The sequence below is a fragment of the Parasteatoda tepidariorum genome, chromosome 6 (genome assembly GCF_982258835.1).
Source record: "Parasteatoda tepidariorum strain Cologne lab strain chromosome 6, Ptep-v5.0, whole genome shotgun sequence".
In the NCBI taxonomy this organism is placed as follows: Eukaryota; Metazoa; Arthropoda; class Arachnida; order Araneae; family Theridiidae; genus Parasteatoda; species Parasteatoda tepidariorum.
Genome location: NC_141760.1, coordinates 45894920 through 45922772, shown reverse-complemented (window position 1 = coordinate 45922772; position 27853 = coordinate 45894920). Strand labels below are relative to the sequence as shown.

Sequence of the window (27853 nt, the reverse complement as noted above, 5' to 3'; positions counted from 1 at the left end):
TTAAGAAAGTTTTGTTATAAATTTTATTGTTCTTTAATTCATATAAATCCATACATATATACATGAATAACAAAATAAATAAAAACTTTATTTATTTACAAACTTTTACATTTACTCTATGCCATGCATTACCCAAGACCCCACGTAAATTCCATATAGGTGGGAAGGAATCTGGTTGATTGTTATAGGATGAATCAATAGCTTTGCATATAATTTGTAAATCAGTTACCCCTTGGACATCAACCGGAATTTTTGCCTAAACACGAGAGAAAAAGAAAACAGGAATGTTTAAAAAGATAGTAAAAAAGAGACATTTTATGTTTTAGAAATGAAAACATTTCAATATTATTCCTTTATAAATTTTATTAGATTATGTTTTTTAAATTTATTAAGATACGAAGTTGAAAAACAGGATTTCTTACATATTTTTTTTCTCCGTCAAATGCAATAATTATCTGGTTAAAAACATTATTAGTTATTGCAATTAAATTGTTTTATAGGAGGATCATAATTATTTAAAATAAATATATTAATTCAAAATCGGAACTCATAAATTTCCAGAATATGTATTCTGATAGTAAAAAATTAAAGGTTCTATTGTTTGTTTAATGTAATATTTTTACATCTTTTGTCTCCATACAAAATCACTGAAAAGTTTTGCTTACTAGCAAATAAAATTACTCAGTAAAGATTTTAGTTTGATTTTACAGTTTCTCTTGTATGATAAATAATTTGTTAGATGTAAAAATTGAGAGAAATTTTGAATATCAATTATTATCAATCAAATATCAGTTATTTTTTTTAATATGTAATAAAAATTAGTATATAATTTTAATCACAATAATTATATAATTTTTATCATAAGTATAATAAAAATTATATCATTATTGTACTAAAACAAGATAAATTGTAAATAAGATTATTTTTTACCAAGATGACCAGAACTATAGTAAGAAAAATTAATATACAAAATAATAGTGATGAAGAGGCATGCACATTATCTGGAAGCTTTATACATATTCACACGTACATTAATAAGACTAAAATAAGTTACAATATTTAAAAGCAACTTACATTCCACAGAGTCCAAGCCCAACATTTATATAAAGGACTGTCATCTTGTTGCAAATCAGCTTTATGCCATGTTTTCCCACCATCAACAGTGATATCCACCCTCACTATTTTCCTTCCCCCTCCACTCCATGCATAGCCTTCTACTTTCAAACAATTATCCTCCAAAGTGACATTACTGTTTTCAGAGGGTTTACAAATGGCTGAATTAACAGGAAGCTCTTGAATAGCAGGCGCAGAAGAGAAATCGACATTTTCCCAGGTCGTTGATGGGGAAAATCCTAAAACAAAAGAGCAAAATTGAATGTTTCATAAATTTCAATCATCAAAATTGTAAGGTTTGTAAATTTACATAAATTTAAGAGATATGTAGGATTGTAATCAGTATGACTCATAAACTGTATGTTCTGTTTATAAATCTGATATGTAGTATCATCAAATATGTAGTATCGAAATTTGTTTTATTGTTTTTCAAAATATTCTCCATGATGATCAATACACTTTTGCATGCGTTTGAACCAATTTTTAAAGCACTTTTTCCAGTCCGATTGAGGTAACTCCAAAACATGCGTTTTGAATGCATCAACCGCTTCTTCGGGGGTTGAAAATCGTTGTCCACGTAATTTATTTTTGATGTGTGGGAATAAGAAGAAGTCACTGGGTGCCAAATCAGGGTTGTACGGCGGATGACTCATCAGTTCGATCTTTCGCTCCGCCAGAAATGCCTTTGTTTGAGTCGATGTGTGAGAGCTCGCATTGTCATGATGAAGAATGATTCGCCTGTTCTGCTTTTTTCGAATTTCTCCGATGACTTCCGGCAAACAAATGGTCGTGTACCATTCAGAATTGACCGTCCTGCGTTGCTCTAACGCCACTGTTGCCACATGACCGTTAATGCCGAAGAAACAGGCAATCATTTGTTTCGATGTGCTTCTTCTTCGAACAACTTTTGTTGGTTTTGCCTCGTCTTGGAAGACCCATACAGTTGATTGCTGTTTTGTTTCCGGCTCATATGCATAGATCCATGATTCGCCACCTGTGTAGATGTTATACACAGCCTTTGATGTACCTTGAACGTATTTTTCCAACATTTCCTTGCACCAATCGACACGAGCCTTTTTTTGAGCGCTTGTCAGATTATGCGGGATCCAACGCGAATAAATTTTTTTTACGCTCAAATGTTCATGCAATATTTTATTGATGCTAGTCATACTAATGTCCAAAGACGCCTCTATCTCACGGTATGTCACATGACGATCTTGCTTTATCAGTTCACGCACAGCATCGATCTTTTCTGGCACAACAACGGATTTTGGACGACCTGCACGGGATTCGTCCTGGATCGAACATTGACCACGATTAAATTCGTTATACCAATTTTTTACAGTGCTGTAGGATGGCGCTTTATCGCTGAATAAAGAATTAAGTTTATCGAAGCACTCTTGTCTTGACACTCCACGTCGAAAGTTATGAAAAATAATGGCACGAAAATGTTCACAATTCAATTCCATTTTTTGAAAGAGAAGAACTTTTCAATTTACTGTCAACAGCACAAATGAAGCTATAATGGTAAATTGTCTGCTGAATTTATGTTTAAAAATATCAAACTTTCGATTAAAATCGTCTGCGGTCGCTTAGCAAGACTTACTGTTGCCAAGGCCAGAAATATAAATAGCAACCCTCGTATATGTAATAATTTGAGACCCTTAATGTGTAAATTTCTTTTACTTCATTTTTAATAAGAATTCTAAAAGTTTATATTAAAGGTGGTCATTACTGAGCTTCGTATGTATTTGTAGAATGAATTGTCCACATCCACTTTCTGTAGTATTACTGGATAAAAAAATTTTTAGCACAACATTGGGATAGGAGCCATATAAGGAAAAGCAAAACTTTCAATCGTGTTTTAGTTGAAAAACACAATTTCCATATGCTGGCTATAAGATGTTTCCGGAAATTATATTGCTATTTAGGGGGAAAATCTGTAAAATACTTACATAACAACAATATTTTGAAAACATTTTCTTTAAAATTGTCAAGCTTTGGAAAAAAATTTAGCTTATTACTAAATTGCTTCAATTGATAATTATAGAGCAATGAGGAAATATTGTTGTAACAATTAAATTACGATTTTTTACAGCTAGTAACAAAAAACGACTCAAGTTTTAATGTATTTTACATAATATGAAGTTATTATTTGAATTAACTGTTATTATTACTAATTACAAACAGCAATCTTGTACATTATTTGATAGTTATCACTAGTAAGTTTAAAAGGTAGTTTGTTCTACTTATTCATATAATTTAAACAGAATCCAAACTTATTTGCTTTTCAGTATTTATTTTAGTCTCCAATTACAAAAGTCAGGCAAATTGGGGGAATAAGTTGGCACCTTTTCAGTAGTAATAAATATAGATGAGTTAAAATGAAACTGTATCTTCCAATTAGGTTGTAGGTCAAAGTATTTAATTTTAATTAATTGCTGTAGTACTTAATTTTGTTTTGGACAAGGTGAGACAAAATGTGAATATATAGAAAGTTATGTCTGTTAATATGCAGTGTCTATTTTTTTTAATAACCTTAAAGAAAATTTACTGCTTGACACCATAATCTTATAGATTCATACTATAATTCAATCCATAATTTTTTTATAAAAATGTTTTTTCATGACAATGATTTTTTTGGTTTTTTGAACTGAGTAATTTGTTACACTTTTGCTCCGTTTTTCTAATTCTTTCAAGTAACTGTCGATTGTGCATGCCCTTCAACATGTTACTCAAAAAACAAAACTATAAACTTTTATAGTGATTAGTTACTTAGGAACAACAATTAGAGTAAGCTTTTTTGTAATAAAAATTGGTATAATCTGGGTTATAAAAAAGAAAAAAATTTATTAATAAATTGTTGATGACAAACATAATAGATTCTCTTTCTCTCTCTCTATATATATATATAGTCTCATCTGACATCTTGGTCAAAATTTGAGGTATACTTAATCAGTATTTTACAGTATTTCTAATTAAATATTAATATACCTAGTCATACAATAAAGGTAAAGAATATATACCCTCTCCAAATTTCACATGCCCTGAGCATGTAAAGAGATATAATTTTTAGCCCCTTTTTACAATGAAGAAAATTATTTAAAAAAAATAACATAGATTTTCATTTGAGGAGAAAGAAATAATTTGAATATTTTTAACACAGTAACTATTTCAGCAAGTAATAACTTCTAGAGCCGATCTTTAACAGCATAGAAATCATCCTACTCTAAGCCTGTCAAAATAAAAAATTCCAAATTAATTTTTTAATTTAAAGATGCAAGAAATATAATAATATCTTTTGCATATTTTAAAGATACATTATAACTTTAAGTTAAAACTTCTTCTAATTAAAATAACAATTCTTTGAGCATATGGTAACATTATATGAGCATCAGACCAAACAGTGACAGTGTGGAACATTGTAAATAAGATAACGAAAATAAAATGTAATATAATAATTAATATTTTACTTATATTACCTCAATATTTATTTTTTGACTCACTTTAGAAAATGTACTTTAAAGAATTATGTGTTTAAAGGTTCTAAGCAAAAACTAAATCAGTTCCTTATTTCTTAATCAATAATAACAATATCCTAAATGATGTGTGCTTTTCTAATAAAATTTCTGCAAATCATTGTACGAAACAACATTTTCAACTACACAAGATCATAGCATAAAACAATGTTGTCAACTTCACATCATTATGTAATATTTTTTTGTGCTTCTCACCTTTGTAATCATTTACTTGCCAATGACTTTTATTTTCTTCATCACTTACAATGATTTTTCCCAACCACTTTACATTCCTTGCACCAACAATTCCTGGAGCAACAAGTCTTATAGGATATCCATGATCTCTAGGCAATTCTTTACCATTCATTTCATATGCAAGTAGTACATCATTTTTAGGATCGAGGGCCTAGAAAATAAATTGATAAAGCTAAATGTTTTCAACAACTAATCTAGTGAAAACAACAAAACTTTTCAACAACTAATAAACTAATGAAAACCATTAAATTGTTCAACAACTAAACACATAAAAAATAATTAAACTTTTCAACAACTAAACTAATTAAAGCAACCAAACTTTTCAACAAATAAATTAATGAAAACAATTAAATTGTTCAACAACTAAACTAATAAACATCATTTACTAAATTAAAGAATTTATTATTTTTTCTTTAACCAAATAATAGAAAGTAGAATAAAGAATAATTTTACCAAATTTTGTTTTCAAACATCAATAGCTATGAAATAGCAAAAAATAGTGATTTTTCAAATTTCTAAAATGCTGATATAGAACTATCTAGCTTACAGGATAAGTGGCACATCAAAATTTAATAATATTAATAGATCCTGGGGGAAAAAATATTAAGCTTGTAAAAAAAATTTCACATGACTATTAAAAATTTTTAAAGACTTTGCTTAGTCTTGAGTATTATAAAATTATTTTGAGAGTGCCTTCAAAAAGATGTATTTCTTTTTAAAATGACAAACCCATATTGCTTTCAATTCTGTTACAAGATTCGTTTTTCAGACTACATGATACTTTCTAATTTGGTACCATTGATTGGAAAAATATGCTCTTCCTCTTGACAAGGAAAAATATGTTGTAATAAGATGTTCCTAGTAAGATTTTTATAATAGTAATCATCTATTTGTCTAATTTCTTATAAGTTAAAGAAAAGCAGTAAAGATATTAGAATCAATTTTTTTTTTAATTTTGCTAAAATTTTAGTTAGCAAAATAATAATAATAAGCTAAGTTTTTTCCTTTGTAAATATATTTAATTTTTTTTTTCATCATAAAATTCAGAACTGAAATTTGTACATGATGCAATAAATTTTGAATTAACTTTGCTAATCTCTAAAAACACAATTCATAGATTATATATTTTCTCCCATTTTCTTACAGTTAATGACAGATTTATTAAATTAAGATCGACATTGTACATTTAGAAAAATAAAAGTTAAAAACACATATCAAACTTAATTTTTTTTTTTTTACTTTAGCTACAAATGTGGCCATTAGAAAAATACAGCAAACTCATACATTGTACAGCAAAATCGTACAAGTTTTCCATGATCACAAATATTTATAATAATTTATTAATTAATAAATTTAATGGAAACATTCTATGTGAATAAAGAAAATATACTTAAAAATTAAAGAAATTTTCTTAAGAATTCTAGATTGTATCATCTGTTGTAAATTGCATTAATGCACATCACAAATGTAGTATAAGGTTTTTCCATAACTATTTAGAAAAATGGATGCAGATAATAAATTTATAAACTGTGAAAAATGTCTTTAACAATGATGTCTTAACACCCTTTTGTTCTATGTTAAAGTACTTAAAGTTAATAAATGTTTATATGTCTTTATAAATTAAAAGATAACAGTTTAGATTTAAAAAAAATTATGGTAAAGAGGTAAATGTATCAAAAAGCTAAATTGATAGCAAAATGTATTTTTTTTAAAAAAGAGCAAAAATCTTTTTCTGTTACCAGATATTTTCTCCTCCAGATGAAAAGCAGAATCTTAGCAATTTTATAAAAAGCTAAGTTGGAAGTAATTTAGAAATCACCTTAATAGAAGGAATCGATGCACCATATGGACAGTTTGCAGGATCCATATCCAATCCTTCAAATTGAATGTGTTGAATCTTCGGATCATCAAAATCAACACCAGCATATTTTAAAACATCATATAATCTTGCTCCTGCCCATTCAGCATTGCTAATTGCTGCACCACCCCAACTTAAGCCCTTGACTTCTTTTACCTACAAAAAGTCGAAGAAAAAAATTAAATATATTTTTAATAAGAATAGATGCAAGCTTATGTATCACACAAACAAAACTAGTCTACACTGAAAATTAATTATATGTCCTAATTATCAAAGATAATTTGTTAATTCCAATCCAATATATACTTTTCATTATTTTAGTGCAATATATGATGTAATTTCTAGTGTAAGTAATAACTGAAGCACAAATTAGGGGAAAATACTAAGCAGATGGATTGATTGAATGTAACATTTTATAGCACAAGATCCAAAGGAGGATATGCCGCATCAAACAATTTGTTGAATCAGATCAGATCAACATTTAATAAAAATTTAGATAAATATGTTATTATATTCTACACAATAGTGTAATAATTAATTACACAATTGAAATTTAATTTAGTAAGAAAGGTGATGTGGAGTGGACAGTTCTAATGCTTTTGTAAGTATATTAATGTGTTTATTACAAGTGTAACAATAACAGAAACAATAAACAATACAACACAATATGGAAACACAGATGGTATTGTGAAACATTTGAAATCTTTGGATGTTTTCATCAACTATTTTAATTAAAGTACAAATTACAGTGCAATTTCATTTTAAAACATAATGTTTGATATACTGATGATCTCTAATGTCTCATCCTATGTCATTCTATTTCCCGAAACTTGCTAGGGAAAGGGTTCTGAGTTCAAATAATCACCTAGTAACATTTGAGATATTGGCTAGCTCATGCCATTCAATTTAGCTCCTATTGGTAAATAAAGCCTGAATAAAAGCACACGATGGTAAATAGTTTTTTACTAGGTAATATGTAAATTTTCTTTTCCAAGACTTATTTCCAATTTTTGAGCTGTATTTTTTTTTCTGATGAGAGTACACACATTTTAAAACATGAATAGATATGCTGCCCTTTCAAAGACTATTACTTTATACTTAATATCACACATTCATGCTTCAGTTGCATTTTTTTTTTCATAAATACACATAGAGTTGCAGTAAGAATTTTACCAGTTGCCATGCTTCACATTTAGACTGAAATGGTAGCATTGGCTTTATCTGATTAGACCACGATAGGCACATGCAGAAGGAGAAGTAGGAACCAGTGTATATCCCTATTAAATTATGAAAAATATTGTTCAAAGTCACTATAATTGAACAGGAGATATTTTTGGAAAAAATATTAAATAATAATTTGAATTAAGACTGTTGCCACCCAATGCTAAACCATAGTAAAATTTTGCTTTCATATTTTCTATAAGGAATATACTTAAATTAGTTTTTAAATTTTGAACAGATCATATACTTCTGCGGTCCAATAATTTAGTTAATCAAAGAGTGTCTTGGTATGTTTTATTTTATTGAAAAATAAAAGTTCAAAATTAAAAATTTAAAAAAAATTCCAAATCTGGAACTAAGAAAACAGTTTCTTAAAAAAAGTTTAATTTATTTATTTTGCTATTTTCTTCATATTAGGGAACTTTTTTTTAATGAAATAAGATATGCCAATTATTTTTAAATAAAATAAAGCATATTAAATCACATTATGGGTCATAAATGCTGCAGCAGTTTGATAGTTATGAAAAATTTGAAAAGCAATTTAAGTATTGTTTGTATAAAATAAGTCATGAACTGCTACATGTGCTAATATAATACAATATGCAAACGTTTTATTATCTTTATTAATTTCTTTCCATTACTGAATGCCTGCCTTTAAAATAATTTTTGCCAGTAAAAACTTTAAAACATAGCTGGATAAGTACATAATACTTATACTGTACATAAGTAAAATAGATAGTAAGATCTTATATATAAGAAAATATGAATGCAGAAATTTTATATGATTCCTTTAATTAGAGAACAACAGCTTTTGACTTACTTGTTTTCCACTATAAGGAGGTATTGCCATTAAGCATTTCAAAACTACATCACTTTAAATATAAAACATGCTTAACAATAAAATAAAAATAACTTTTAAGAAAATACAATAAAAAAAAACTACAGTTCATACAATCTTAAACAGTTTATACAATATTTTATTAAATATAATACAAACCAGGTTTTAAAGAAATATCTAATATTTTTTCTTAAATTTTAATGTGTAAAAAATTAAGTTTTCAAATAGGTATAAAACATTGACACTTTCTAAGCCTTCAAATACATAATTTCAGGAAAAATTAATTATATCATGAGATAAGGTACATTGATCATAAAGCAAGCTAATAGCTAATATTAGAATTAATGCCAGCTTCTTATTCTACTTCTTACAAGTTATGAATTAAGTTCAACATACAAAGTTTATTAATGGTAACATTTTAGCAAAATAAAATGTTTTTTATTCCTTCTTCATTTTAAATTGCTAAGAATTAAAAATTTATATTCATTGATGCAGTATTTTCAAAGGAGCCATGTTGCTTAAAAGTACAGTGATTATTACAACAATGATAAATAATAGAATAAATTCAAAGAATTTTGATATGTCATCCTTATATTTAAGCATTTACATTAAATCAAAATTATAACAAAATATAAATCATATATTGATAATGAATGATTAATGAAAATGATAAATTGTCATTTCAACTTAAAGAATTTAGATGCATCATTACATTTAAGTATTTAAAGGGACTTGAAACTAAGAGATGACAAAATAACATTAAAATAGTATATTAAAAGATAACATTTGTAGTATAACACTTACAAATGATAATGCTCTCTACATCAAAGATATCAATATATCATAATCTATTTTAAATTGACGGAACAATTTCTAATTAATAATGAAATAAATTCTAACAAACTAACTATAACTCCATAGATTCATTCATATTCCTAGATTTGTTCATTGGAGGAAAAAGGCACTTTATCCATTTTTAAAGCAATAGAGTAAAATGTAAGAAAATACACAAAAGAATCATTAAACTGGTTTGTTGGAAAAAATTAATATTCTTAAAAATATTGCTTTCAGGGTGAAAGCAGTATTTTTAAGAATATTAAATTTTCCTCACTATAATAAAGGCATTTATTAGTGACTTCATTGATAGAAATTAAAGCATATTTAAAATAGTAATGAAAAAGGATGAGCAAACTCAACATGTAAGCCCAGTAGCAGAAACTATATAATATGTTAGTGTTGGTTGCAGATTATTGTGTTTAGCCACAGATTATTTTTATCGTTTTAAAAAACAAAATATCGATGGAAAATGTTAAATCTTTATAAATGGCTAAAGGGTGATTAATATTCACAATACTTATTAGTGCATGATTTACAGTACTGCATACATTTTTAATTTATTAACTATAAAAAAAATTTCAGTGTGTAAATATGGTTACTTGCTTTTTATGAATGCACATTTTTATGAGCTGCAATAATTATGGTCTATTATTTGAAATTCAAAGTCAATTTTTGAAAGAAAGCAACAATACCGGAAGTCACAGAAAGTTCTGCGTCTTGGTATCCAATTAAATTTTTTTTTTAAATAAATAAATACTGTTCAAATTACATCAATAGATGTTAGGCTATCACTTGTCTAATAAATAAAATAAATTCATAATTTATAAATGTATTCTTCTTCATGTCCACAGACTAAATAAAAAAATCTATTGTACTTTATTGTTTACAGAAAATTTCAAATGAAATAATCAGCTAACTTACAGCATTTAACTCTGTGCGTCTGTTTCCAGCACACTGTATGGCAGCAGTAATTTGATGCTTTTTAAATTTTGTTTTAATATCATTGAGATTCAGAGTGATTTCTTTAATACCTATTCCTTCAATTTCTAATTCATACTCATCAGGATCGACTAGAGGCACAGGGAGATGATTTCGAACAAAAAATACCTCACTGAAATAAAAAAACAAAAGTCTATAACAAGCATTCCCAAATCACCTATCTTAAAATTTTACGAATCATTGCTAAAAGTAAGATTAAATTTTTTTTAGAAAAAAGTGAGCTCCATAGTTATATGACAAATGATATTTGCATAAGGAAAAAAAACAAAAACAGTAAAAAAGATCTGAAAAACCACCATTAAGGAAGACAAGATTTAAAGCTAGAGATGTTACAAGGTTATTACCCAGCCTTGACAAAAAAATATCACTACCCAGTACAGGGTACCCAGACCCATTTTAACTGGTAACATTCATTTATGTTTGACACAACTCTATTCAGAATTATAGTAGCCTTAAAACTATTCATAAAAAATAATTGTAATTTGGAAAATCCATGTATTTATTCCATCTGTTCTTCATAATCGATCTGAAATAATTGTTTAAGCATGACATATTTTACTTTTGAGCAGAATTTTAGTTCAGGTAAAATTTAACAAAATAGGCACCTTCAGGAGAGAGAAATATGTACGATAAAGAGAGATCTGCTTGGAAGAAGGACTTGAAAATTCAGAAATCTAATGCTGAAAGCTATTTTAACTAAATTAATATGATAGTTAAATAAATACAAAATTGGAAATAATTACACTGATATTTTTTTTAAAGTTATTAAAATCATACAGAAAAAAATTCAAAGATAACTGTAGAAATTTGTGATAAAAATATAAATATATATATTATAATGACAGTGATTGTTTAAAATTAATTAGTGGATTTATACAGGTAGCATTATTTGACTTCTTGGCTGTTACAGATACATCTTAATTTGGATGTAATAACATGATAATTGTCTCAGAGTAATAAATAAAATCGTCAAAGGAAAATTGATTTATTAATTATTGAAAATGGCCATAATTCAAAAATATAAATATAATAAAGAATAGAAATCCCTTAAATGGATCAAGACAAAACTATCTTACATTGAGAATTTTAGTTAGCAATTTTTTATTCAACTGTTGGAACTGGGAAGCACAAAAGGGCACCCCCAGCCACCAAAAATTGTTCATTGGAAGTGAATGAATTTATTCCCCATGGCCAGTTAGGAGCAAGGGGAAGAGAGCCTAAGAAATGTGAGAGATCACAGAAAAAAAACATGTTGTATACTTACAAGAAATCAAAATTAAGGAAATTATATCACACATTTACAAAGATATTATGGATACCTTCCTGGCAGAATCGTGGTGACGGGGCGACATTGTCGCCGAATATTGCCTAGTATAAGATTTTTTATTTGGGAACCAAAGAAGTTTGAGGTTTTTATCTCCAGAATTTTTCAACATATTTTTTTCCTACATAACTTTTTTCCCCCTTTCTGCAGAATTATATACAAAAAATACTTTTCTCACCCATCATAGGTGGAAAAAAAATGCTCATGATTTTTTTTTTTTTATTATTCCCTTTTAATAATAAAAAGTTTTTTCGCAATGATTGACTTTAGCTAGAATTTCAGATTGACATTATAAAAAGTAGCTTCCAAATACCAAAAATTACAAAAAGGTTAGCTATACAAACATTTTTTAGAACAGGAGAATCTCTCCAATAACATTAGAATATGTATTCTTTTATATTTAGATTTAAAAAAAAATTCTTACATTTATAATTTTAAAAAACATATACTGTTCTGTTTTATACATGAAGGCTTTCTTTTTGTAAACAAAAAGCACTTCTGTTACTTTAAATTAGTTGTATATATATTTGCTACTATAATAAATGTCTCTCAGAAAGTATTAATATTAGAGAGAATTGTTGCAGAAAGTTCGAAAAAATTCCGCCACAGGGATGAATACAATTGCTTTTGTAATAAATATTTCAACACATAAATTTAAAAAATTGAAAATAAATGGATAACAATATTCTTACTTTGGTGTCAAAAAATTTTCTACTAATAGATCTTCAGGTGGTTCAGCATTAAAAGGTTTCTTTGAACGAGGCTGTAACACAGGATGTCGTTTCGGGTCTAAAGCAAAAGGATCATTTGACTTATCAATACTTAAACCTCTATCATCAGGTCTCAAATTTCCTATTCGATATTCCTCTAACATTTCCATGACCTAAAAAAATATTAAATATAAGAAAATAGCACATAAATCTCATAAATGCACATAAAACATAAATTTATTACTGTAGACACTAATCAAATTATTATTCATTAATTTCAAAAGAACACAAAAAGCCTTCTGAGCCAAGAGAGTTACTTCACAGTTACATGATATTTACAATCCGGCAATAGATGTAAAATTATTAACAGTATTTATATTCTCATTTCGATGCTTTTTTTGAAACTATTTTATATTTATGAAATAGATTGATGACATTGCAGAGTAAAAGTTTTTAATAATTGTTAATTGCTGTTTCCATAATTAACTGAATGATGTAAAATTAAATTAAAAAAATTATAATTAGTTGATTTATGTGTGATTCAGATGATTATAATGATTTTTGCATGAAAATATTAATTATCAGCAAGTAACTAGTTATCAAATTCTAAATATGGAATTATTTTGGTCTACAAAGTTTATTGATACGCTTATTCAGCAAATTTTTTATACAGATTTTTCATTTCAGATTCCTTTAATGTATAAGATACCCAAACAAATAAACTTTTTAAAAAGTTATTTAATTAAAATTAGCACTTTATTTAATGATCTTTGATATCAATGATATATAATTTATTAAATACATTTTTCTTTTTTAAAAGCAAATGAGATAATGTATAAAAAAAATGTTTGGAACATTTTAAAGTTATTAATAAATAATACATTAAACAATTTAATTAAGTTATTGCAAAGGGAAATAAATAAGGTATATAAAAGTAACAGAAATTTAAAAAACCGGTAAGCTTCCATTATCCTTCTATTAAATCTAATTTGCGGTGTTGGATTTTCTTTTTAACATTAAAAATTTCAGACAAATTAATGATTTATAAACAAAATATATATTTTTATAAACTGGTTTTAAGCAAATTGTATTGTTTGTTAGCCACACAAATGCCATTTATGACAAAAAATAAAAACTTATGTTTCGGTTAAAAGTTGTAGCCTCAACTTTTAAACTGCAGGTTTTTCCTTTTTGAATTATTAATATTTCAATTTCTTTCATTTCTGAATCAAAATTGTAAAGTTCATGTTTACTGAATTTGCGATTGAAGCACCTAAGTTATATACTGCGTTTTACAGCAAAAGATCAGAACAATTCTGAGCTAATAGCTAAACGTTCTACAAAAAATATTTCAAAAACTAATATGCTTCCAAATGTTTATAACTGCACATTTTTAGAATTATGTGTAAATTAATAGAATAAATTTAATGTTATTTAAAAGAAAAGCTACACTATGAAATATTTCTGAATAATATAAAACATATTATTAATATAGTATAAATAGATTTAAATTACATATCATTCTTATTAATATTTTTATAGTATCCATAAGAAAAATTTCAATAATTTTTCCTTTTATATTTAAACATTGCAGATTATTTGTTCATTCAGCCATAGAAACTATTTAATTACGTATTCAGCAATACAGATCAAATAATTTATTTTTCATACTTATAAAAATTTAATATACTTAATAAATTACATTCTAAATTTTTAAATTTTACATTTATTTAAAGTATTTATTACTTTTCTATTTTCATTCAACAAAAAACATAGCTAAATTATTTATACACTTATTTTTTAATTTAAAATTACAATTACAGGCCTTACAACTACTACGCTTTTTGCAAAATACTTAATAGAATGGTAGGCATTTAAAAACCAAAGCTTTCAGAATTTTTGGTATTTTTGGAAATATCTTAAAAGCAAAAGAGATAAAGCAAAGTGACATTGCATATGAACTTATAAATGTTGTTATGGGGGGGGATAAGTTCAAATGAATATAAAATAATGCATTTAAACATAAACTTAGGTACCACTAAAATAAATTTTAACAAAAAGAGTAGAAAGTTGGCAGCAAAGCAATTAGGTAATTTGATTGAAGAAAAAAAAATGTGATAACACTCTGATTTTTATACCTGAGAGAAAATTTTTTTTGAGTGCAACTGCTATTAATAATAAAGATTTAGGAAAAATTTAATGTGATACTGACTCATAAAAAATCACTTTTTTGTTTTATTTAGTTATTTGATATAAATTCATGAGTTCTTTGGTATAGGAATTCAAAACCAAGATGCTTATGTGGTTATCCCGGGAAACTCTATAATGGTGACATCTAGTGATGAATCAACCCCATAAGAAAATAAAATAGTAATTCAAGATGGTACCCAAGATTCACAACTAAAAATACTTTATTATAAATACCTAAACACGTTTCTTAAATATTCAATATGCTATAAAAAAATTTACACGAACACAAATGCTTTTTTTTTTACATTGTTTTAAGAAAACATGTACTCTGAAATTTTTAAAAACTCAGTTTTCCTTCAACATTTCTAAGAACATTACAGAAGGTAAAGTGTTATAAACCATCATTTTGTCATGACATTTCAGAAATTTAAAACAAACTTACTCAATCCTTATTGTCAAATTTGAAAATTTTTCAACTAATAAAGGAAGCAATCTAACGATTTTTGCATTATTTGCGATGATTAAAAAGTATCACAAAAATTTAGATTGCTTTCTGTCGACATGAAATGGACTTAAATTTATTTGATGTTAATGGAACCCTTTAAAATTATAAAAACATTTGATGGAATTAAATTAAAGAAACTTTCGAGAACATGTTAATAATGTTATTATTACAAACTAATTAGAGTATTTTATGCCTATAACTAATTTTCTTTCCTTCACGTATTTAAATCAATGCGAAATGTCAGTTATGCCTGCATACAAGGTGTGATTTAACACTTATTGTCGATGAATATTAGAAAATATGTAACACACAAAAAAAAATATTTTGCTCAATTTTGTTGATCTTAAGCAATAATTTACAAAAATGATTATTAACATGACAATATATAGAAATGTTAAGAAAATGTGTTACCCAAGCTGAAGTATTAAATGAATGTGGTCCAATAATCTGTACAATTCATTACATGCTCATATAGTTTAGGACCATATTGATGGTGGTCTTTTGGTCTGAAACAACTAAAATTTTACCATCATAAAATAATTATCAGTGGTCCCCTAGATCAACAATCGATATAAAAAAATAGTATGCTGTTTTGATTTTTCTTCTTCTTTTTGATTTCATGGTCTGGTCGCTGTTTTCACAACAAAATAGCCTATTTCATCCCTGAAATCATGCCTCTTTGTATTGTAATCTTTTAAATCAAATTAACTAACTTTTTTTAGCAAAACGAAAATTGATTCTGGTAAATTTTGACTAACATGAATTGGCCGGATGCAATAGCATCATGCCAAATGATACTGAATGCAATTATGTGTGTTTTGATGAGATGAACTACTAAAATAGTGTTTTGCTTAATCTAATATTTTAAAGCTACTGGGAAGGATAAAACATAATAATTAATGGAAAATTTTGGAATAATTATAACTTCATTAATTGTGTTGGTTAATGTCCTTAAGTTATGTATATGACTCTGTAGTGTTTACTTTCTCAGTTTTGAATTATTGATTATTTTAACATACTTGCTCACTTTTATGAACAGCAAATATCTCCCAAAACGGTTCAATTGATGCCCCAGCAGCCATCAAAATCTTGTCACCACCAGGATGCTTGGAGATAAAATCTGTAATATCATAAACACCACTTTTGAAACAGACCCAAACTCCTTTTTCTATGCTATCATGTTTTGAAATTTCATCAGCTGAAAACTCAGGAAGTCCAGTAATTTCAACACCAGCTACATCTATTAAAAAGCAATTAAAATTATAAATATAAACTGTAACTAACATTAAAAAATGTATTGTCGAATAACATAATAATATAATGGTTAAAAATTTGATAGTAATTGGTAGTTATTGATTTGATAATATTTTATGTAAAAAAAAATTAAAAAAAAAAAAAAAAAAAAAAAAACTATTTACTGTATAGAAGAAAAATATTCACAAAAAATTAACAAATATTATTAATAAAGAACAAAAAAATATACACATTTTATTTTTTATAAAAATTATATCTATCTATAGAATAAAAAAATATAGATTAAGTGAATTCATAATAATGAATGCAAATATCAGTTTAAGAATTTATTTTTCAATAAATTTATTTAAGAATAAAACTATATATCTTCATAAAAAAAAGCTTTTTTTCTGTGATAAACCACAAAATATTTGTTTTTAAAAAGCTGTCAAGGAAAATAAATTTTTAAAACATAATAAAAATAAAGGATAGTTACAATTAAATTTATTGAAACCCTTAAATCAAAAATGCCCAGAAAAAAACAATATCTTACTAGTTAATATTATATAATATTTTTAAAACAATCTTAAAAAATAAATAATATAATTAAATCAAATAATAAAATCACTGATTGAAAAAAAGTATCTAAGTATATTCTTCATTAGTGTACAGTCCGCAAAAAAAAAAACGAATCACCCTGAATAACTTTCGTTCTAATGATCGGATTTTCACGAACTAAGTGTCAATCTTAATGGTTCCTGGGGGTGACCTCAAATATGTTAATTAATTAGTGCTAACTATTAATTAAATTACGAAATCAGACACAAAAACGTACTTTCTCTGAATAAACATATAATTTTTTTTACATATTTGGAATCTAGACCCTTGAATTAGTGGGGGTAGACAAAATTTTAAAAAAATTGGGTGGTAAATTGGGCCGCAATAAAGGTTTATATATTTGGCGATAGTCCAGAAAACCGCCAAAAAAAGTCGCCTGCGCAAATAAATATTTTAAGATAACCCATTGACTAATTCAAAAGAGGAGTGCTTAATTTTACTAGGTTGCTACGCAACCAAACTCTAATAGTAAAAAAATTGAAATAATGTTCAGTGATTGCTCGGAGGGGCTTAATTTATTGTTAATAGAAAATATCTCGAAGTTTCCAGGCCATAAACAATTTTTTTAGGGGATTTCTGTCCAAAAAGGAAAAAAAATATTATTTTAATCTCCTTTGAAAAGTAAATTTGAATCGATTTATAAATTATTTATGATAGTTTTTAGAATTTAAATACATGAACTTTTTATCTGATATTATTTAGATTACACTGTTTTTACTATATTTATTCGAGGATTTTATACTAAAATAAAATGAGCATAACTTATTATAGCTATATACAAAATTTTAGGGATAATCATTTTTACAGTTTTAATCGAGTCTTCTAGGCAAGAAAGTTTGAGGAAAGAAAAAGTGCTTGAAAAATAAAATGTAGATTGTATAATAATTCTAATGCACATTCACAAGGCTTTCTATAATATACGATATTTCTTTTTTCTATAACTCAAGGAATTGCTGAATGTTTAGTGGCATTTTAAAAAGATTGAAATATGTTATGTTTAAGAATAAGATATTGAAATAATATGTTGCAAATTGTAGGATTCATTGCTTAAAAAATCGCTTCATTCTACTAGATATTTAGGTTACATCGTTTCCTTTGGATAAAGATGATTAGCAAATAGCATCCTCATGTTTCGATACATTCTGAAACTTATACGTTCGCAAATTCACCATAAAATGTCGCACAGCATATTCTTCAATTACGATAAGCTACATTTACCACCAAATACTGCTACTATGGTTATTTTTGTTTTCTTATATATATCTGATGCTCTCTTTTTAAACAGAGCTCGTAAGATCCTTAAGATACTGAAATGGGGGCACAAAAGCTTAAGAGATAAAATATTTAATTTCATTAACTCAAAATATCTGGTGTCAAAATGTTAATTTTTAAGTTAAATATAACTTTTACAATATTGATGTTCTTACATTTTTAAAGACCATATGAATCCTGATAAAATATTAAAATGCATATGTTTACTTTAACTAGTGTAAAATCCTTATCAAAATAATGATCAAGACCCAAATGTAAAACAGTATAATTGACGATAAAAACTCAACTGGCTTCAAAACATATGAAGAGGGAAGTAAAAGTCGACATGTTTCGAGTTTTCAAATATAATCGACCATTCTAAAGACTTGTCAGGCTTGGATAACTTGTGACTTTTATTATTGGACGCTCAAAACATGTCTATTTTTATTATCATCTATTATTTTTTTAAATCAATGAAGTTTTTATATTTTCGATTCAGTTTCTTGGGATTATCCATTTAGTTACACAACATATTAAATTATTTCACTCGATATTAAAATAAGTTTTACATATGTTATAGGCACAGGTTCTTAGATTGAAAAAATAATAATTCACTACTTTGTAAAAACATTAATGCAGTAAAAAAAAATTTTTTTTTTTTTGCTGCAAGCCTTAACATTTTAGTTTAAGGTCATAAAAAAATTCCGTTTACAATTGAAATTTCAAAAGTCGAATGTGAAAATGGAATGTCCCCTAGTACCAGGAATCGAAATTAAATAGTAACAAGGACAACTTTTTTAAACAAGTTAGCGTTTCCGTCCTACTCGAAGTTGTTTGAAAAGATATTTTTTATATATCGATTCCAAAGTTTATTCTACATATATTTCAGGGTATAATTTCGGAGTATTTCGATCGAGTTTATTTTTACACCCTTATTTGCTTAAAATTATTAAATAATTTACTTAAAATAAATTATTCAAGCTACATGATTTAATGCATTTATAGTATAATAATAAACGGAGCTTCCGACGCATATCCTTAACCTTAATACCGCTATCATTAAATAAATGGAATAAGCTTAGATAAATAATAAAAGTTAATTTTTCCCTCGTGTAATTTTCAAGGAATAATATGTTTCGATCAAACAGATTTCATTCTGGAAATAGCGAAATTATTGAGTAGGTCTCTTGGAGCAATATCATTCTTATCCTCTTTTGACGAAATATAGGAAAAATTAGTTTTCACAGTTTCTGTAAAAAGTATGTTAGCCTACTTGCCACGTTTTTTTTTTTTTAATTTTTTTTTATTAAAATAAGGTCGGAAATTGTGTATTGTGTGCACAGCTTCGGAATCCTTACAAATTTCAATTTTTAGTATTTCCTGATTAGCAAAGTAAGGCATTTTCCTGATAACAAATTATACTACAATAATATCTTGGAAATCATGCTAAAGTAAAAGATTAAACTAAATAGTTTAGTGTATTATCAGGAAAAAAAATCTACTTGGTATCATAAAGAGTAAAAGATATAATGAAATAATTAGTGAATCACACGTGGTCAGAAAATTAAAAATTTAATTTCATAACTAAGATAGTAGGACGACATTTAAGATACTGAGATATTTTAAGACACTAAAAAAATTGGCTACGTATTCCACAGCTTTTTATGTTCGGTATCTTTATCCTCTTTGTAGTGACTTATAAAACATCAACACTATTTTAGATAATCTAAGTTGAAGTCACAAGAAACAAAAAAAAAAGACAATCAACAATTTATATTCTTTTTTCAAAAAAATAGTATGCTAAGTAAATAATCAGCTGTTTTGCATTAAATAATTTTAAACAGCTGAATGTTTTTAATTTCTTAACAAGGTTTTATTCTTAGCTAGCAGACAATAATTCTTTAAAAAAAACTTGACTATAATTTGAAAAGGAAACCTAAATTAAAGAAAATCTAAATTAAAGTTCCAAAAAATTATTAGTATATTAATGAAGAAATAATAAACGTAAAATGGAAAAGAATAAGAATCTTAAAATGTTAAAATTTTATTAAATAGTTGGTAAAATAGTTCTGCGATACACTTCCGGAAATTTCTTTTAAGATTAGGATGATATAAGGAAAACCAACAAATGAAGGAGCATTTCATAGATATTTCTTAGAAATAAGATTTTAAACGTTTTAATTTAGATTGATTGGTAAGAGTAGCTTACTACCTAACAATAGGAAGTTCTTTAACAATGCATTTAGTTATCTGGTCTTTGAGTCTTCTCTGGAAAAAGTTTTGAATTTGTTAGTATCTGTTCAACGCCTTGTTTCTTTGACAAAATTATAAGGTCAGTGTTTGTTGTTATCCGTTTAAACTACAATTAATTGCATATAATAATGCTTTTTCTTTTCATTGTGAAAAAAAGAATTCAAAATATGGTCATTGAATTAACGTTTTATTTATTTTAAGCATCATAACATAAGCAAGTACTGAGATTAGGGGGTGTTTATTAACTGGATTACAGAACGATGAAAAACCAATGTATAAACAAGTGTTCCTTTACTGGGATTTTTTCAAGTTAATGAAAATAAAAGAAAAATTTTAATTTTCTTGTACCTTTTGTTATATTATAAATCAAAATTATGTTAGAAATTAAAAAAACAACTTCTAACCAGTTAAGGAACAGGCATGTTCCTTCACTGAGAATAGATTTCCCAGTGAATGAATAGTATGTGTGAAATATGATATTACTTGGATAATTAGTAGTTCAGCGACATAGAGGACTCCTAAAATTCAGTTAAATGTTGTATGAATAGTTCCTATAACTATTTCATTTAAATATGCAAATTTAATTGCTAAATTTATTTAAAGAATTATAATAATAATTAATTTATTATTTATCTTTATAAATGTAGTGATTAGTTATTACATCATACCTTAGACTCTTTAATAAACTATGTTTATTAACTAAATATAACAACTGAATATAATAATAAAAGCTTGAATGGAATCTTTGCAGGATTTTGTGCCAATAATTAGCTAAATTATTATCCTATTGCCGTCTTTAATGTCCTAACGGGAACTGGTAGGAAAAATCCATTTAAAGACAATTATCTAGGTGAAAAATGGGTGAAGTTTTTTTAAGGTGACATCCACCCATAACTCAGTGCAATGCGAAGATAATTTCAAAAGGCAAAACTTCCCTTAGAGAATAATATTCGAAATACTGGTTTTAAGAACTTCAGAGAATCTTTAGGAGGGAAGTAGCCCTGGCATCCTTTTATAAAGTGATTGCATTTACAATGCGAATGAAACAAGAGTTGAATACTGCCCTTAAACGGGAAAAATCTGCGGCCTTAAAAATTATAAGGATTTATATTCTAAAGTACCTAGGAAAGAAAAAGAACCTCCATTGGTAGTTTTTCCTTACAGAAGAATTCGTAGAGATATTACAGAATCAGTCCCTGCTACATATTTCATTGGTAAAAGCTATTCATGAAATGAAACGATGACCGCAGCAACATTTTACAAATATATTGCAAATGTTTCTACCCATGGCTAATTAAAAATGCAATCAAATTCCTAATTTTGCTTCTTCTGGATAGGTATAAATCTCATATCAATTTGAAACTGAGCAAGTTTTGTTCCTCAAAACAAATTTTCTGGTTTAGTTTTCTACGTAATTCTTGGAAATCTCGTTAGATCTTGAAAACAAAAGAATTGTAAAACAATATGTCTAGAAAATTTTACATCCATTTTTAAATAAGATTTGAGGCATCAACTGATGAAGTTAAAATGCTTTTATGAAATGCGATATTTTTTCATTCGATGTAGAAAACGTTGACTGTAACAAATGCATGCAAAACAGACACCAAGAGTTAATGAGCAAGACAACTTATCAACAAAACACATGCTTCGAGAGTAACGATGCGCTATTTCTTCAGAAGCTTGAGAAGGAAATCTCACAAGTTATGTTGCAAATTTTTAAAAGAACATTGACAGAAAAGTTTAATCTCCCAAATATCCAATAGCCTGCGCTTTTCTCAATATTGAAGAATTTATTTCAAAAAGAACAATTGTATAATCAAATTTTGGCTCTGAAGCTGAGACAACTAACATTAATAATGAAAGTATCTTGAAAACCGATTTTGAGATAAATCCTCTTGAGGCATTGTTAGTTGCAAAAACGATTGGTTTCATAAGTAACTACTAGATATAAGTCAATGAGAGATGGGTTTTACTCAAACTGTGAAACTCCTTTTTCTCATTTATTATCCAGTGAGGAATTCTGGAAAATCAAAAGAAATTTCGAAGATACATTTACATTGGCCAAAAATTTAGAAAAAAGGAAGGTTAAATCAAGAAAAAAAATTACTCATGACGAAGAGAAAAAAAATACTTAAAAAGATTAAAAAAAAAGCTTAAAAAATATGGGGATAAGAGTAAACAAAAAATGATCGAATTATGATAATAATAAAAACATCATCAAATTACACAATGATAAACATTCATAATTTAGAACGGACTATTAAACTGTGAGAAAAAAATGAAAAACATTTTTTTAAAATTATGTATTCAAACATATTTTACTTTCCATTCCATGACTGAAAAAAAAGTAAAATTTTCCACATTAACTATGGTTATATGTCGTAATTCCAAGAAAAATCTTGTTTTTAGACATTTGTGTGGCCTATGGATTCCTAACGAGCATCAAACATTATCAAAATTAAGTGTTCATTCTCTGGAAAATTTAGTGCTTATTCACTGGTAAGAACTGTTCCTTCACTTGGTCATCTTACTACTTATTATTTAAACCACCAAAAGCTTAAAACAATATTATGTAAGTTATCTAACTTTTTTTATATAATTTGCATTTAATAACAAATATGTCGAAACCATCATTTAGCTGAAATTACAAATTTTGAAATTTTTATGAATTTTTTTTAAAGGCAAGCTAAGCTTAAGTGTTCCTTCATTGTTTAGTTTACCCTATAAGATGTTGAGAAATTTGCGATGTTGTGAGAGATGTTTAAAAATGTTGACTACGTATTTTTATTAATATTTATAAAATATATATTCAAGAAATTGATAAATATATTATTCCAAATCTATGCATACGTATGTATATTATTGAAATTGTATCAGTTATTGAAAAACAAAATAAAAAAAATAAAAAATAATCACATTAAATAAGCACAATCTGGTGTATTCTATCAGAAGCACGCTTTTTTAAAACTAGACATTTGTTGAATAAAGTGTTTTTTATTCAAAATTCTTTACTAAATTGGAAATAAATTATTAAATGACTAAAAAAGAAACATCGTATTTCATAGTGTGAAAGAAATAAAAATAAAAAGATTAGCAAACGATTATTAGCGAAAAAATATGAATGAAATTTTACGCTACGCACGCGAAGTCCAGTTCCTCCGAAGTTTATCACATTTTAATATTAATCGCCCCAATTAGTTATTTCTTTATTGTCGCCAAATTATTTTTTTAAAAATAATTAATTTTAATTTTTCTCAGCTTCTAATAAATAAAAACAGTTGAAACTTTAGATTTTTCAATTGAAAAATATGTAGATTAATATGGTATAAAAAAATTCATACCTTATAATTCAATATTTTTTCATCCTCACTTTAATTAAATAATAAAAAATAATAAATAATTATTAAAAATTATTTTTTGCATGAAATTATCTTTGGGTAAATGAGTTTTATGAGTGGGTGCAAATTTTTTTGAATTGCTTCATTAGTTTTGAAAATATGACTGAAAACGCAAAAAGCGAAATTAACATTAAGGGGAACGAACTTTGAATCGCTCTCCTGACCAAACTATGGGGACCACATTTCCCAGATTGCGGCTACCCCCTATATTTTGAAGATAAGAAATCCAAATATGTAAAAAAAAATGCATGTTTATTCAGAGAAAGTACGTTTTTGTGTCTGATTTCGTAACTTAATTAATAGTTAGCACTAATTAATTAGCATATTTGAGGTCACCCCCAGGAACTATTAAGATTGACACTTAGTTCGTGAAAATCCGATCATTAGAACGAAAGTTATTCAGGGTGATTCGTTTTTTTTTTTGCGGACTGTACATGCTTTTCAAATAGTTTTTGACAGTACACTTATAAGCATCGCAAAAATACACTTTTCGTTACAGAAACACTTAATTTTTCCCTTTCACTTCAGTCTTTTCTAAAATTGTTTTATGTTATTTTAAATGGAAAATTCAATTTTAATTCTAAATATAAATTAATAATAAAAAAATATAACATGAATCATCAGAATTATTCTAAAAATTTAACTTCAACATAAGCTTATAAAATCCCTTTTACAATATAATTAGAGAAAATAAAAAATTTTAGTAAGCAATTTAGATTTTATTTATGTCTTATAAAGTTTTTTACTCTGAATTATAAAATTGTTAATTCAACTTATGGAAATAAAATCATGACGTTAATATTCTTACACAAATAATGTGCAAGCACGGTGTAAAAAATCAGAAATATCAATTTTATGATTTTTATAATACCGCAATTGGCATTGTAGTATATATATCTAAGCTTTAAGCCCATCCAGCTTCAAAATGATGGGTACCAGCCTATCAAAGAAGTGAAGACGACCAGTACTACCATGATGCTACTGACTTTGAAATCATGCCTCTGTGACCACCTCAACTGACTGTTGCGTAAGTATTTTACGTTTTATAAAGACAAACTTGGAAAAAAAAGCATTGTACGCCAGGTAAAAATAAAGTTAAAGATGCATCAAAAATGTACATATTATATTATATAAATTTTCGAAGTACATTATGTACATTTTGCTATTATGCGCAAATGTACATATTTATACTGTACAAGATCTTGATAAGAAGTATTAAGATTATAATTATAAAGAGCTCATAATTATAAAGAGAAGATTCAATTAGACTGCAAAGAATCACAATTGAATTTACAGTATTTAAACTATAATTCAATACCTTTCAGCTCAAACAAGAAATGTTCCTAAAAATGTAAAAGAAAATAATTCACAACTCATAAACTGGAAAGTGATTATATTAAACTTGTACTTATTTTAAATAAATTAAATTTCTACCATACTCTTTCGTTTTTCAGCTAACAGCTTCACATCCTTCAAATACCAAAGTGCAACGCCGGTTGAAAACAAACCAATTCCAAGCCAAAATCGAGGGTTTTGACTGGTTCTGTTATTTTCTTTCGAAGAAGTTGAAAAGTTAGGCTTTAGTTTAAAACTATATGTTCCAGAAGCATTTTTGAAAGGAAATTTATACTGAGAATATCTGGAAAGAAAAAAAAAGAAATATATAAATAAATAAATAATAAAAAAATAATTGAATACTGGAATTAATTTGATAGTCAATGAAATAAAGCTGAAGATTTATTAATGATTGGTTAGCTTTTCTTTTCTTTTCAACTCATACAAACTGTACATTCAGTATCATCATCATCCAGCATTTTTCTTATTAGTTTTAATTCAATTTTCCCCAAAATTAACAATTTGTTAATTGCACTTCTTCTGTTTCCGGTTTTCAAATACAATATAGAAACAAAGTAAAAAAAATTTATGTTTCAAATTTATATATTAATTAAATAACTTCATTCATTTGAATTCCTATATTAACTGAAATTCATAAAAAAGTTTTTTATTGTATCTTTTTTTTTTCTTTTTCTTCACATGCACACTTTTTTTTTTTAACTTTTCTTTTCTCAATTTCAACAATATGCTGTCTTAATTCAGTTATAAACTAGAATATATTAAGAAATAAAAATTTTGGCACATGCTAAAGCTGGTTGGTATGGTTTTGCTTAACCTGAAAGTAGTAACTTCATCCATTTTCTAAATCATTATTACTCAGAATAAATAAACTAGATCAAGCCCTAATTACTTTAGAAAAGTGGTCCTGCTTTATTAATTTATCAAATTGATTTTTAAAAAAATTGCATCATTAAGTATTATGTATAAGATAATAGAGCAAATATGAAATTATCTATGCTCAAAAAGTAAAAGATAAATTACTATAAAGAAAAACTAGTCTCTCAAATTATATTTGCATAACACACATATATATGTGCATAACATGAAATACTTTCTAATAGCCTCTCTAAATAACAACTTGCTTTAAAATTCTAAACATTTCAATTTTCATTAATTTCAGTTGCAACTGCATGTTTACTTGAAAAAATAAAAATCCTAGAAACTAACTTTAAAAGGTATGCCACTGCCTAGAGAACACAACTAGGCTTTTAATTTTATAATCTTGTCTCAAGTCATGCACTACATGCTATTACACAGTATTTTCCAATATATCAAATAATACATGAGAAACGAACTATAGGATTGCATGCGACATGAACATGATTATATTTAAACAAGAGTATGACAATTAGAATTAGAATATGAATTTGAGAATAAGTATGGAACATAAATGTGAGAATGGAAATAAAACATGAATACGAACAAAAGTATATAACATGACTAAAATGGAAGCTGAAATTATTGGGTTATCTACATAAGAGAAATTTCATCATATAACTATAAAATTTACTTACTTTAAAGAACATGATAATTTGGAAAGTTGAAATAGTGTTTGGTTCGAAGCTACCTTTAGGATCACTCTTCTTGACAAAAAACAAGACATTTTGTTTTTGAGTTTAACTTTTCTAAATGAAGGAATAAAAGAAAGAAAAAAAGACATTTAATTATAAAAAATTCTGATAAGAAAAGTTACTAAGAATGTATAGCTTTACATATATATCGAGAAAAGTTTTTGTAGGCTAAGAGCCATCAGTGTAAATCTATAAATACAAAGACGTTACTTTCAACTTTTTAATTGGCCAGCATTTACAATGACAGGTCGAACAGAAACGATGATTGAACAAAAGTAAACAATAATTAAAAATTTTGATTTTATTTACAAACATAAAAACTCATAAAAATTTTTAAACGACAAGCAACTAGCTTAAATAGTAAATGTTAAAGTTTTTGTAAAATTAAATAATATAAATAATGTATACCATTCTTCAATTAGGTAATATTGGTCACGACTTTTCTTTAACTACACGGGCTAAAGACGCGTTTAATAGATAGGACACTCAATTACGAAAATTTTATTGAGATTGAAAAGAATAACCAAGTGTTAAAGAATTCTCAATTTTCACAAGGTTATTTAGAAATAATCGCAAAACATTATCAACAGATAACAAATATCATGATCGAGAGAAGCATTTTATTTTTCTCGAATAGTTTAAGTATCAATTTTGATTGCATAAGTTAGAAGAAAAAGAAGAAAAAATAAAAGCACCGGGATTACAAAATAACGAGACAATTACAAAACTGTAAACACGCAGAAGGAACTTGCGTCATTATTAAAAT

The 27853-nt window shown here is 26.5% G+C and overlaps 1 protein-coding gene across 1 annotated transcript; it reads right to left on the bottom strand.

The window, feature by feature from the left end:
• Nucleotides 1-5: 5 nt before the first annotated feature.
• Nucleotides 6-27853, bottom strand: shop (sulfite oxidase). The gene is made up of 10 exons (XM_043039435.3): nt 27496-27853; nt 27031-27141; nt 25561-25760; nt 16388-16608; nt 12656-12846; nt 10562-10751; nt 6706-6900; nt 4848-5037; nt 1075-1352; nt 6-256 (listed from the first exon to the last, which is right to left on the bottom strand). Exons 2-10 carry the CDS (start codon nt 27117-27119, stop codon nt 92-94), a joined length of 1719 nt encoding a protein of 572 aa, XP_042895369.2. The 5' UTR covers nt 27120-27141; nt 27496-27853; the 3' UTR covers nt 6-91.